The sequence below is a fragment of the Balaenoptera acutorostrata genome, chromosome 9, assembly GCF_949987535.1.
Source record: "Balaenoptera acutorostrata chromosome 9, mBalAcu1.1, whole genome shotgun sequence".
In the NCBI taxonomy this organism is placed as follows: domain Eukaryota; kingdom Metazoa; phylum Chordata; class Mammalia; order Artiodactyla; family Balaenopteridae; genus Balaenoptera; species Balaenoptera acutorostrata.
This window is the reverse complement of record NC_080072.1, coordinates 36747249-36762618: the sequence shown is the minus strand read 5'-3', so window position 1 is coordinate 36762618 and position 15370 is coordinate 36747249. Positions and strand designations below refer to the sequence as shown.

Below are 15370 nucleotides of genomic sequence, written 5' to 3'. Positions count from 1 at the left end.
TCATCTGTGCAGCTTACAGGGGGCACTTGATTTCTGAGTCCCCATTTCACCATTTTTATTTGGAAACAGTAACACCTATCTGATATTTGATGATAAGGGCTGCTGCTACTCTTTTGAGAAACTAAATCAAGCACAAAGAACAAGGGTTGCCTTAAACCCATCCTGGTGAAGCTGAACACCTTATAGGATGGGTTTATGCTGTCTGCATATTAGACAATTTGTACAAGTTTCACAGTCATAACCAATTAATTTTATTTACGAAATACTTAACACTACGTGCCAAACACTATTTTAAGTCCCTTACAGATATTGACTCATTTTATCCTCATGGCGCCCTATTTATTCTCTCTGCACATTTTTAGAACATCACAAACATATGCTCTCTTCACAAAATCTATTATCATTTCTGTTTAAGGGGTAAGTAAATCAAGAGCACACACGTATTATAAAACAACACCAAGTCTCCTAACCATGTCTGCTGATGTGTGTGTGTGCGTGCACGCACGTGCATGTGTGTACACAGATCTGGATCAAGTGCTGTTTGTGCCACAAAGAAACCCAGACTGAGCTTCCTGCTTCCAAGCCCCTGCCTTCTTTGGGTGCCACTTGAAACTTTTCTTTACCAGATTTCCATCTGTCATTTTTAGCTTGCAAAAAATTTTTCTTGTTCTGTTGTTAACTTTGATGCAGAGCTCTACTCTAAATATCTTACTTGAAATGTTTGTCACCAGAGCCCACAATGTGTGATCTGGGGGACAAGAGATTTCATATACACTCATATACATATATTTATATGCATTTGGTTTCTGATGAACATACCAAGGCAGATATTGTCTAAACCTTTTTTGTCTTAGTCTCAGGGTACTGAGATGCTGGAAATAGGAAATGGTATTCGAATATCAAGATACACACTATATATCCTCTGGCAGAAACAGAGGAGCTCACAATTAATTGCTAAACTACAGAACGTTAAATCATCCAAGGGACATCAAATGATGTGGAAAATGACAATATTGTGAGAAGTTCTATTTACTTGAACTAGCATTCAACTATCTAAAGACATAATGGAGCTTTTTAAAGTCAGACCCATATTATTTACGTGATGATGGCAAAACATAACCGTGACATTTTTCCAGGGTGACATTTTCCAACTGCAATTAAAAATCAAAACATTTGCTCACCGAGCTCTCATGTGAATAAAAGAAATTCTGCGTTAACAAGTTGCAGTCATCTTCATTAATGAGAAATTTTGCAGGTTAAGAACACAAAATTATTGGTTATCCAGCAGGGTTTGATAATAACTTATTCAGATGGAAGTATTGCACAGTTGTGAGAACAAGTGTTTTCCTGTCAGAACAACCTGCAGAATATAGACTAATTCATTCAGCAAATATTTTTTGAGCATCTACTGTGGCCTCAGATTCTGAGACTATGGTACCACGGGGAGCAAAAATAATCATAGTACTTGCCTTGATAGGTCTTGCAGTCCAATGGATGGAAGAGGAGATGGTAATCAATTATGCATAAATGAACATTTATATCTAAAACTGCAAAGGAAAGGGGCATGGAAATATGCTCTGCTAGTGTGTAATAAGGGGAACTAATCCAAGGCTAGCAGGGTAGTGCTGAGATGGCCTTAGGATGACTTTGTAATGTTTATCAAAAAGCTTTATCAAGTCTATACCCCTTGAAATAGGATTTTTACATTGAGGCACTTTCCCTAAAGGAATAATTTGAGATGTGTTAAGCATTTTTTCTATAAGGACAAGGCATTGTTTTTATTATAGAAATGTTGGAGACATCTTAAATATTCAAAAGTAACCACTTAGTTAAATTTATTATGTCCTTAAAAATTGCTTTGACTACCAAAAATCTTAAAAAAAAATGTTTTTATTGTAATAAAAATGCTTAGTAAGAAAGAGTATCTACAAAACAGTGAGCATTTTAAATGCCTTTGCCTTTATCCTAACCCTGTCCTTTCTAGTTACTCAATTGATTCTTTGATTTCAAATATATCAATAATCATACCAATAGCAACTGTAAGAGCTCTTCATACTAGCTACCATTTAGCACCAAATACTTTATATCCATTATTTCAATCGATCTGATGTAAACCAGTGAAATAGGTATTATTTCATTTCTTTCTTTTTGTATACCGTGACTTTTAAATATGTCAACATAGATATGTATTCCCTGTGCAACAATGAAAGAATTGTTTCAATGCCCATGCTATTTTCCATGAATTTCCTTATTGCCATTTTATCTAAGAGAAATCCCTTCTCTTTTCGTGACAGCATTCTGCGAAGAGGGCTGCAGATATGGTGGAACGTGCTTGGCTCCTAACAAATGTGTCTGTCCTTCTGGATTCACAGGAAGCCACTGCGAGAAAGGTAACCTCATCTGGTGTGTGTGTGTGTGTGTGTGTGTGTGTGTGTGTGTGTGTGTGTGTGTGTGTGTGTGTGTGTGTGTGTTGGGGTTAGAGAGAGAGAGAGAGAGAGACTAGGCTTCAGAGAGAATGGAGGCTCTTTCTCTGGAGCTATAGTACTGCGGGTTGACTTAATACATTATGTCTTGATGGTGGATGTGGCTCTCCTCAAGTTGGGTACCTTTTGATTACTGTGTAATAGGCATCCTCCTTCTGAAAACAGGGCTTCATTTGCCCTCCCTCCAACGTGTCTAATTTAGCAAGGTCGAGTCTTCTCTCTGCCTCCGTTTGCAGTGTGCATTTTTAGTGCTAATTAGAGATAAAGCCTGACAAACTGACCTGCTCCACTTAATCCTCTATTGGGGAGCGTCACAGGCAACCACTGGAGTTATAACAATCTGCTGCATCCACGGAATCTAAATTAGAACCGCATGCTCCTTGTGTAAAAGCACATTAAATAACCCCAGCAGCAGGTTTATCGGTGTGCTTGGGATTTTATTATAATATTGGTTTATTAGGAACATTATCATTCATGGACCTGATAATATAAGCCAGTTAGTATTGGTAAGATTCCATTATGTACAGCTTTCTATTTGCAGTAAATGTAGCGTTTACACTGGGCACTCTTTGGTGAAATCTAGCTCTTTTATTAATTGGAGAAGTCCTCCTACCTGTGTGTGAATGAAATTGACATTCAGTGCCAAAGTGGCAGTGTATGTATCAGTGCAAACAAGAGGTGTATGCCATGTAAAACTGAGTATTTCATTGTATTTTCCTATGAGTTTCATTAGGTTAAAATCACGGTATTATGTGTTTCTGGGTCTGGCATGTCACACTTGACACATCTCATAGTAGAGCATAGCAAAATGGAAATATGATGCGTTAGTCCTTATCCCTATTATTAGATGAGGGGGAGCGTGTTTTCATCTAATGCCGAAGATCTAAGCAAAGCTCTTGCTTCCTTGCCTTCACGTTAAAGGTTTCTGAATTTAAATAATAAATTTTTTAAATGAGCCTGTTTATTATACCCCAACTTGTTTGACATATTACATGGCACTGCCTGTGTATTTATAAGACAGCCTGATCCTTTTAAGAGCATGTCAAAATTTAACTACATAAATTATTCAACAAGGAAATCAACAATAAGCATCATTGTTTCCATATTTTGTGATATTATCAACAAATCAGATCACATTTATTAAATAATAATTACTTGGTTTGTCTTTAAAAAAAGAAAGACATATAAAGAGCCAAGTTCCACCTCTGAGCAGCGTGAGAGAATTATCACATGGAACTGAAGGATTCTTGTCAAAAGCAAAGTAACTTAGCACACATAACCATATTGCAGTACATTTGATTTTAATTAGGTTTTCTAAAATGAAAAAAAAAAAAAAATCTAAAGGTTTCTCATTATTTCCTCCAAAACTGCTGTGTTTCCCTAAAATTAGAATACAGGAATTAATGGAGACAGAATAGTGATGATGATATTGCTGATGATGAGGGATTCTAATATTACTAATGATATACCATTTATCATGTACTAATTATGCACGAGAACTTTTAAATGATTATTTTAATAATAAGAACAAACAGAAGAGATAGATATTATTACGCTCATTTTATAGATGGCAGACTAAAGCTTGGGTAGATTAAGTAAATTCTGCAATGCTACAGAGCCAGTATTAGAACTGAGAATAAAACTCAACTTGTATTCCATAAACTACATTTTAAACCCTTGCATGTGTTTCAAGGGGATAATGATGAACTTCCTGTAAAATCTGGGCTCCTGGTGAATCAGAATATCTGGGGGAGAGTCCGTGAGCCTGCACTTTCACCAAGCACCTCGGGTTGCTTGTTATAAACCAGTCATTTTTATATTGTCATAGTGATATTTAACCAGAGCATCTACTGTAAAGTTCTTATTCTTTTTTGCATCATAAAGAATTGGAGGAGAGCATTGATCTTAGACCAGGGCCTGAGTCAGTGGCAGCCCAGGAAGAATTAGTTTTGGTTTCTGATGGCTTGATGATTTGACCTCTTTCCTTTGCTCTGCTCAATAAGTGGCTGATTGAATCGGTGCTTACATTCTGGTCCATAATGTGGAACAGGAAAAAGAGAGATAAAGGAGAAAATCAAGACCAGAGGCAAAAGTAAGACAGACATTGGCAGGTCACTGGTTCCTAGATAAATATTAAAGTGGAGATTGAGAATTACTTACTCTTGAAAACTTATACAGTTGCTATAAGGTAAAAAAAAAAAAAAAAAAAAAAGAATAAAATAAGGTTTCTCTGTATGTGATGTTGTCCTCCGTTTGTAGCAAAACCATTCCATTTAATATTGGCCAATATTCTAATTCTATGAGATTTTTTTATGGATAGTGTAAAGTACATGTATTTCCAATCGCTTGTGTGCAAGGGATCTAGGTGAATTATAGGGCGAACACTAAAAACCTGTGTCATATCTTGTCAGAATTATTTTGTCGTGCTCACTGTTAGCAATAAACATTAAGTAATTCCACTTGACATTGAATAGTGGTGCTAGATGCCTCGAGACACAAGGTGTAAAGGAGAAATACAAATGCACTGTGAATGTCTAATGGCATGGTTACATGAAATGTTTTATTTGGTTTGTTTTAATTTTAGGACCAATTAAATGGTCCCATTTGAGCTATATAGAATCCACTTAAATTTAGTTTTAAAAATGTTTCTTTTGCCCCCGACCCCTGCCCCCCGTTACTAGTTTTATTCATGGCTTGTGATAGCCTTTCAGAATTCAAGTATATTCAGCTAAATCACTGAAAAAGAAAATGCCTACCTGAAATATAATGAAGTTGACAATTCCACTCACGTTTGATGTGTAACACAGAGGTGAACAACTCTGCATTTATTTTATATTGATAAGATTTTAGTAAATGTACACTTTTCATAACCCCACTCAAGATAAGCAAACATTTTACCTCCCTTGGTTTCTGGACAACGTATTATGTTGGCTCTTCTCTTACCCTTTGTTCCTTCTCTGCGCCCTTAGCTTTGATTTGGTTTCATATCTAACATGGAGATGTGTAAAGAGAGAGGTGAGTGAAGAGCCAGTAAGAAGAGTAGGTGTGTTACTCTTAGGATAGAAAATGTCCGCCAGTGAAATCTCTATGTAATCCTTGAGAGCTAAAAGGATATCATGCCACACTGATGTAAAGGAGCCAAATACAAAACAAAATGAAACAATACGAGTCGTCCCAGAGACTTTTCAAATATAAAATCAAAGAGTTGCACTAAATCCAGAGATATGTTACTTACCATAAAATAGCATAGTATCATCCTCTAAGAAGTGAATGTTTTCTACTTAGCATTAAGCAAATTTGCAAGCAACAAGTAGAGATTAAATATAAGGTAGCAATCTTGTCTAATGAAGGGTTTCTTAACCTTGACACTATTGACATTTTGGACAGATAATTCTTTGTTGCAGAGGGCTGTCCTGTGCACTGTAGAATGTTTAACAGCATTTTAAACAGGCTTTTTAAAATTTATATATCTATCTGTCTAATAATATTAAAATATAAATATATAATATTTATATAAATATTTATATTTCTAAATATAAATATAAAATATAAGCATTTTTTAGGAGACGGAAAATCATTTTTAAAGCATCTCTTCAGGAGTTCTAGAAGTACTTTGGGTTTACTGTAATTAGAACATTCTTTCTTTGTTAAAGTATAGTTGACTTAACAATATTATATTAGCTTCAGGTGTGCAACCTAGTAGTTTGACATATTTATAGACTATACTCCATACAAAGTTATTTTAAAATATTGACTATATTCCCTGTGTTGTACATTATGTTTTTGTAACTTATTTATTTTATATCTAGTGGTTTGTACCTCTAAATCCCCTTCACCTATCTTGCCCCTCCCCCAGCCCTCTCCCCATGGGGAACCACTAGTTTGTTCTCTGTACCTGTGAGTCTGTTTCTATTTCTGGGTAATCAATAAATAGCAAAAAAAGTTGAACAGCATTGTCCATTCACAGTATAATTTCTAGTTATTTTTTTCTGTTTTGCTTATCCGAAATTTCTAATTTTTCTACAATAAATATAAATTATATTTGTAATAAGAAATGATATTTTAAAAGCTTAACATAAAGAGAATTCAAAATTCATGAAAGGGACTTCATTTTTCTCAGTGACTGGGGGCCTTTTAACCTTTCCTAAAGGGAAAAAACTTTTTGCAGGATAATTTATTCTATTCTTTTCCCTGTGCTTCAGGGCATTGTAGATATATAGGCAGAGGGTAGTAGTTTACCCTGAGTATATTGTCCATCCACCAAGTAAAAAGAATGGTCAGAAGAAAGAACTTGTCTATTTTTCCAAATTTTAAAGCTTGCCCCAATTTTGATGGAGCTCTACCAGTGTTCTATTTGCTACTGCTCTGCTCACCTCTGTTATGGAGAAAATTTTTTTAAGAGTCTTTACAAGGGTAGATAGTAGCTCCATTATCTAAATGGAGAAGAGGATATTTCCTTGCCAGGTGTAACAGGACTCTGGGGAGGGCATTTGGGAGGAGAATTAGTGCAAATTCACAGCAGTTAGGAGAGTTATTTAACTTTTCTTAGCATGAGCTTTCTCAGGTTGTCTGACGCATGGTGCATGCTCAGTAAATGGCAGCTTCTATTATTAATGTTGCTGCTATTGTTGTGTAGCTAACAGGTGCCCAGGAAAGAGTAAGCAGGATTTTTGTGGCATCATACAAAAGAGAAGTACTAGGAGTTGAGGTTTCTCTGAGTTGCCCATCCAGTTGAACCCACCAAAAAAGGAGAGATGCAGATACTCTTAAAAATTTCATTAAAGTCAGATGAGTATAAATTTGTTTGAGGAACTATTCCTTGCACTGGTTCTTTCCAGAAATAGACAATGGCAGAGGAGAGGCATTGCGCTGGAGGATGGGAGGAGCCCAAACCCACCAGCACTGAGATCATTCATGTTTAAAGCAGCTCAGCCTTGGGTTCAGCTGCTGAACCTATAGTATCTCGTTCCCCTCCTCTTCTCAATTCCACCCGCTCAACTTTTTTTTCAGCCGTGATGGAGAAATTGAGCTAAAGATCTGACACACTTCTCCATGGCTCCAAAATGGAATTGTCACTGAACTCTCAGATCTCTTTGGAGCAATGTCAAAACCCTGTCCATGGACCTGCCAGGCTCACCATTTTGCCAGGTTTCAGACATCTGGAAAAATACCTGAAACCATTTTTCATTCTCATCTCCTTGGTACAGACCAAGTTTTCAAGTCATTTCAATACAACTGTAGGGAGCTATGCCTTCTGTTCACAAACAGCGATTTGGACTATAAAGAGGCAGCCTGGGATAGTGTAAAGACTTCTGGACGGAAGGACAGAGACCTGTGTTCTGCTACTAGATCTACCATGAATTATTTAGCCTCTGTGAAGGGAAACTTGCATCAGCCCACTACCCATGGATTATGAGTCCCAACCTTTTGCATTTGTTATTTCTTGTGAGGCAGCTAGCCCCACCCTAGGGAACATATATGAGGATGTGTATAAGTGTTACTCAGCCAGTCAGTAGTGGAGTTGTGGTTCTAACCCATGCATGACTGAATCCAAATTTTACACTTTCCAATAACCTGTTGCCTCTTGATGATATTACCTGTGTTCAAGGGCAATTAAATCTAACAGACTATATGCAAGGCTAAATAAATTATGTTCTTCTGCGAGTAATAAACCATACTCTCCTACTTGATGATGGGCATTGATTTATATATTCCTTTCAACATCTTTGTTGCACCTAAGGTGAGAAGAGAATAAACAAAATAAGAGTAAGAACACACCCTCTGACATCATTCTAGGTCAGTCTCAGTTGGGTTCCACTATTTACCAGAATCTATGAGATTAGATCAGATATACATAATGTTTCTAAGCTTCAGTTTGCCACTAAAAAAGGGATATTGATAATACTTATTGCATATTATTATTGTGAGGTTATATGAAATAGTCTAATACATTTGGTAGAGTGCCTGGCATATAATCCACTCATCAGCCTGCCACAGCCTGAGAAGCCTGCAGTGAGGAGATGTGGACACTTTCTCTTTTCCTCTTTCAGTATTGTATTTTAAAATTCATAGGTGTTGGGAATCTTATCCTGGGTGAGATAATTTTATGGGAAAGAGAATAAGGTCTCACGTAACCAGTACAGTGGGTTTCTAGTGTTGAGACCCTCTGGATGGGCGATGTGCAATGTGCAGTTGCTGGTTCTTCCTTTGTGAGATGTTTTGGTAAGGGCCTTTGATCACGAATTACTTCCAAACGAAGTTCCCTTGACATGACGATCCTTTTATCTTTTGTAGCTCTGAGCTTGTGAAAGGCCACTTCTCTGTTGTGACTCCTTTGCTCTGCAAGATTAACATAAGATTAGGGTGACGCTCTGATGCTCTTTTGTAGGATTCCAATAAAGCAGACACTTTTCCCCTCCTTCAGTCCAAGTGCAGCCCTCTCTTAATGTGGTCATTTTTTGTTTTTTTCCTCTGCTATGTGACTGAGGCAGTGCCAGACCCAGGCATTAACCTTTAGGCTCTTAGGGCACAAGTCAAATATAATTTGCTTTGTCCCTAACCATCCAGGGGACATTTCTAGATGTGCTTGAAGACTGTCACCCTGGGATGAATTTAGAGAGGATGTTCTTCCCCCTCTTTCCTGCAAAAAGAAAAGAAAGGATGACCTGGAACTGGAAGCATGCCAAATCTCTCTCTCTAACCAAGTTCTCACTTTTGGCCTCATCACCATCCCTTACTAAAATTCTAGGTCTTTGTTTACAGAGCTGGAGGGTGGCTAACGGTTAATGTAGGCACAGCTGATTTTTGAAAGTGTTAAAAAGGTAGTCTAGCATACAGCTTTGAAACAGAACATTATTATGTATCAGAACTCTAACATAGGAAAAGTCCAGTTTTAATATCCTATTATGTTTGAATTCAACAAATATTTGGTAAATGAATAAATGAATGAGTATACACAAGGACCCTAAATTTCACATGGTCCAGTCTTTTCATTTTATAGATCACAAGTTGTAATGGCTCCAGTTGAAATCTAATTTTAAAGACACCGAAGTAAAAATATATTATATTGGGGATGGAGGAGAGAAAGGCCATTAACAAGAATGCCATTAATAAGAATAGTATAGTATAGAAATTTTGTGTATTTCCAGTAGCTTTGTCAGCATGCTTTCCAGGAAGCAAAGTAAAGGGCACCAATCTTTTTAATGGATTGGCATTCCTCATCAAATACATGAAAGCTATTAGGGATTACCTAGTCTAGTTAGTAATGCAGAAAATAATTCCTGACTATTTAGATGACAAGCGGTTCTTCCTCCCCACCAGGCAAGCTCATACTATTGAACTGTGAAAGTCAGGAGTTTGGTTCATAGGCTCATTTTTTAATCCTCTGCCCTGGGAAATACAAACACCCCTGTAACTTGAAGCACAATGGCTGAACAGAAAGGAAATCCAGGCTTCTGTAAAAATATGACCGACTGGAGCCCAGAAATTACAAATTTTCCCTAGTAACTAGTATCCAAGGATTCTTTCTATCCAAGTATATTTAATGCACTGTAGATCATGTGGAAAAAGCCTAATTGAAGCCAATAGCTTGGCCGAAAAAGAATGTAAACTCTTGCGATTTGCATCACTCTCTCCTAGTAGGATCCACTGATTAGAAAAGGTAGTTGCCTGAAGATGTTCGCTTGGGTCCAAAATATGATGAATCAAATAGCAATATCTATGCATTCATTTTGGTGGTGGTTGAAAAGATAAGAAGTTTCAGGCTTGGTGGGCTAATGTGGTTTTAAAGCATTCTCCAGTTTAATAGAGACCTTGAAGTTATCTATGGGAGGCAACAATTTTAGCCAAGAAGACTGAGTCCATAAGGGGAGATTCTGGAAGATTATTTTATTAATCTTGCTAAGAAAACCTTTCAGTACCTCCTCAGTGCTTACAAGATAAAGTCCATCTTCCATAGCGTGATATCTAAAGACCTCCCTGATTGGACCTCTGCCTACCTCTCCAGCTTTATCTCCTCCTCCTCCACATACATCTTAAATCCCAGCCCATTCTAAACTACTCTGGTCACTGAAATGCACCTCATTTTTTCAAATCTCGGAGCTTTTGCCTGTAATGTTCTCTCTGCCTGTGACACACATACAGGCTTACATGTTGATCACCAATATCTGATATTAATTAAAATACAAGCGTACCTCGGAGATACTGCAGGTTCAGTTCCAGACCATTGCAATGAAGTGATTATCACAATAAAGCAAGTCACACAAATTTTTTGGTTTTTTGCATATGGAAGTTATGTTTACACTATACTGTAGTCTTTTAAGAATGCAGTAGCATTATGTCTCAAAAAAACACTGTACATACCTTAATTAAAAAATACTTATTACTCAAAAATGCTATCATCTGAGCCTTCAGTGAGTTGTAGTAGTAACATCAAAAATCACTGCATTAGCACATTATAAATCAACTATACTTCAATAAAAAAAAATTAAAGGAAAAAAAATCACTGATCACAGATCACTGTAACAAATGTAACAGTAATGAAACAGTTTGAAATATTGTGAGAATTACCAAAATGTGACACAGAGACAGGAAGTGAGCAAATGCTGTTGGAAGAAAGGTCCCAGTAGACTTGCTTGACACAAGGTTGCCACAAACCCTCAATTTGTAAAGAACATAATGTCTGCCAAGCACAATAAAGCAAAGCACGATATAACAAGGTGTGCCTATAATGGAAAAGATCGGTTATTGAGGGTCTCTAATTATCTAGAATCTTCATGATCTGCTCCCTCTCAAAATATTCCTCCCACCGTCTTCCCCATTCCAGCTGATGATGAAATCTACCCTTTCCCATTCTCTGGATCAAGACCTTGAAATTGTCCTTGACTTCCTTCTTTTGCACAGCACATCCAAATCCTTGCTCTGCCTTTAAGATATATTTGGAACCCAAACATTGTATAATCTCCACCACTGCCACTCCTGTGCATGACAACATCATCTTTAATGTAGATTATGGCCAAAGCCTCCTAACTCATCTCCCGTCCACTGTTGTACAACCAGCATCTCTTTTTAGCATGGTAGTCAAGGGGACATTGCTAAAAAATAGGTTAGATGCAGACACTTCTCTGCTCCAAACCCTCCACGGCTCTCCATTTTCACTCAATAAACGTCAGAGTCGTTACAGTGGTCAACATGACTCTTCATGCTCTGGGCCCCACTCCCTGTTCCTTCTCTGTCCTCACTGTTCACTGTGCTCCCCCTCACTTGAATACCTTGTTTTCCAGTCATGTTTTCCTTACTGTTTGGTGGCTTGGAATGTTCTTCCCCCAGATATTTTCATGGTCAGCTCCCTCATGTCATTTAGGTTTCTGCTCAAGTGTTACCTCCTCAGGAAGACCTTCACCCCCTAACTAAAATAACATATCTCTTCCTGCTTGTCACTCTTTTATGGTCATCAGAGCCCGTAACACTCTCTGATATGATAATGCTGTTTTGTCTGGTCCAACTGCCCAGCCAGAATGTAAACTCCGTGAGGGCAAGAGTTTTTTTTATCTTATTGTCACTGTGTTTCCAGGGACCAGGGCAACACCTGGCACATAGCAGCTGCCCAGAACATTTGTTGCATAAATAGATTCTTTAATAAGAATCTCTCTTAGTTTTTGTGTTAGTCTCCAAAGCCATGATACTGTCATCATGACATATCTTGGGAAGAATGAGAAAATTATTGTTGTCAATCACACACTTTCATCCCTGGTATTTTTAGATCATATGTAATCAGAGTTATCCTTGATGTTTTCTTCTCCCTCACATTCCCATTCGATCAGTCACCACAATCTATTTTTTCTCCATCCTACTGCCTAGTCTAAACCACTGTCATTTGGGTTTTGCTTAGAATGATAGCAAAAGGCAAATCTCCAGGTCCCAAGTCCTGCTCTTTCCTCACACAAAAAACTGTTCTTTCTGCTGAATTGCAGCCAACATAATCCCTATAAAATGCAAATGCAATCAAATCATTTTCCTGCTAAAAAACCTGAAATGGGTTCCAGTGCCCTTAGTGTAAACTCCAACCTGGACTCTCTCTGAGTCCCTTCCCCATTTCAAGTTATAATTAATAACTTGAATTTTTCCCAAACTGAACTTTTTTACATTTTCTCAAAGCAATGATCTTCTTTTCTTTTTTTTTTTTTTAACATCTTTATTGGAGTATAATTGGTTTACAATGGTGTGTTTGTTTCTGCTTTATAACAAAGTGAATCAGCTATACATATACATATATCCCCATATCTCTTCCCTCTTGCATCTCCCTCCCACCCTCCCTATCCCACCCCTCTAGGTGGTCACAAAGCACCGAGCTGATCTCCCTGTGCTATGCAGCCAAAGCAGTGATCTTCTTACTGCAGGTCTCCGCCCAGGGTATTTGCTCTACCTGGAACTCTTTGCTTCTCTTTCCCCACCTTCCTTCTTCCCCCCACCATATCCAGCCCCCATCTTCCCTTGTTATCTTACTTAGATTTTAACTTAAGCTTTTCTTCAAAAATATTTTTCAGACTTCCTAGTTAACGGTAAGTCCCTTCCTGTGTGCTCCGTATCAACTTGGTTTTCCCTTTCATAAAATGGATTACGTTTAATAGCATGTTTACTGATTTTCTCTCCCCTTTCTTCCTACCACCCATCCCTGTAGCATAGCCAGCATATATGTTTAACTTCTCTTGCCCCACGCAAAAAAACCCTATAAAACATTAACTTGATTGAGCAACTATTAACCCACAGTGTCTCCAAACCAAAATGGCCTATGTCCTAACCACTTTCCTTCCATCCCTTTCCTGGTCCTATCCTTCCCACTTCAAGGTGTTAATGATAAAGAATATAAATTAGATCGTATGGGATCTGTAGAACATGTTTCTGGATGAAAGAAGCATTAGCATCTATGAAGGAAACATTAATAGACATAAACTAGATGGTTCAATTCAGGAGGAGAAGCAAGTCCTTCCTTCCTCGCATAGACAAGCCCCAGCCTGTCTTAACACACCCCTGACCCAGGTAAGCCTGCCCAGATATGGCGCCTCCCTGGTTCTTAAATTGGCACGTAGTCCTGTTTGGATTGGACCACTTGATTAGAAACGTCAAAGAACTGCGAACTGCACTTTTAAGCACTTTTTGATTTACTGTCAGCAAATTATTATGGCACTTTCTTTCAATAAAATGATCTCAAGTACCCAGTAGCAAGCTTTAACTTTTCCAGCTACTTGGTCTCCAGTTATGTGGAAATACCATGGTCACTTCTGCATTCCCCACTAACTCCATGGATTAGCATCTTAGAGATGTTTACATTTTTTTCTCTACATATTTTTCTCAGTGTCTCTTGCAGTAGTTATACTTCTCCAATCTCTTAAGATTTTAGTCAGGATGATGAAGGCACTATTTAACCTTCAGAGCTAGTATTTAATGCTTAGGCTAGACCTTAATGGAGGCTAGAACTTGTGCTGAGTGCTTGACATATGTTATAGTATGTTATTTAACATACTATACTATAACCCAGAAGTCTGGCACTGATTAGCACCCTCCAAACCTGTATTGCTTGTCTAATTTCATTATATAATTCTGTACTGTTCCCACTTGCCATTTTTCAAGCATATAAGCATATCTCAGGTTCTCTGCACCTGGTGTTTTTTCTTTCTGGAATGTTCTTTCTCCATATATCTTGGTGGCTCATTTCTTTACCTCCTTCAGGTCTCTACTCAACTGTCAGTCTCAGTGAGGCCTTTCCTACCACTTTATTAAAATTGCAACCCTAAATCTTGCCCCATTCAATATCATCTCCATTCTCTGATTTATTTATTTTTTTATCTTTGCACTTATCACCATTTATGACACTGAATATATCACTAATCTATCTGGCTTATTCTTTCTTCTCCCACGGGAAGGTTGACCACCATGATGGCAGAGATTGTTGTCAGTGTTTGCTGCTATAGCCCAGCTCTTAGAATAGTGCCTGGCACTTAGTATACATGCAGGAAATTGTGAATCATTGATGATTATTGTCATTTATCGAGTAAATTGGGATTAAGAACTGTAAAGTAATATGACCAAGATTATAGGGCTAGGAAGTGTCAGAGATGTAATTTGAACAGTTCTTTGTGCTTCAAAGCTCTGGGTTTTAAACACTGTCCTTTGCTGCCCTTCTTCAAAAGGCAATTGTCTTTAACAATTGTCAGAGCTCATCTCTTGTGTGTTGTTTTTCTCAGTTAAACTCTGACTTCTGAGCGTGCCACCGTGATTCCTTTATATACCATCGACACTGTGGTGATGATCTGAGAGACTAACTTTCCTCGTTATACTTTAGTTGATACCCTCTTCCTTAGAATGGGACTAGTGTAATAGAAGTATTTCATGTAGTATAGATCTTTACAGTCTCCTATGCATGATTCCAGGAACTGTATCATCTCTCTTTTAATCTCATAACAATTCCATGGAGGATATATTATCATCATTCTAGTTTTACAGATGAGGAAACTGAGGCTAAGAGATTAAAGAAACTGCTCAAGTTTGTAAGACTAATAAGGGAGACAGCTGGGACTTGAATTCTTGTGTGGTGACTTAAAATTCCATGCTCTTTAAGTTTTTGTTCATTATTATGTCATGCCACCTGCCTCCCTCCTACAGGAGTCTTCATTTCTCTTAGCTCCAGTTCATTAATATGTAGGCTGAATTTGGAAGTGCCAGAAGAATGCCATTGTTATGCCTTTTACTCATAGGGCATTCCTGAATTAGGACAGTGGGGCACAGTGTAACCTTTCGAGATGAACTGCCTCAACCACTCAACATGTGGCATTGACCAAGTTATATAACTTCTCAGGCGTGCAAGTCACAGGAACTAGAGAAAGTCTAAT

At 37.8% G+C, this 15370-nt stretch overlaps 1 protein-coding gene across 2 annotated transcripts in view; it reads left to right on the top strand.

Annotated features, from left to right (window-relative positions):
- NELL1 (neural EGFL like 1) overlaps positions 1–15370 on the top strand; it is an 858172-nt gene that overhangs the window by 644256 nt on the left and 198546 nt on the right. For both annotated transcript variants that reach the window (XM_057553940.1, XM_057553939.1), the window contains exon 15: positions 2295–2390. In XM_057553940.1, the coding sequence (XP_057409923.1) occupies positions 2295–2390 (96 nt within the window). The remainder of the gene's footprint in view (positions 1–2294; positions 2391–15370) is intronic.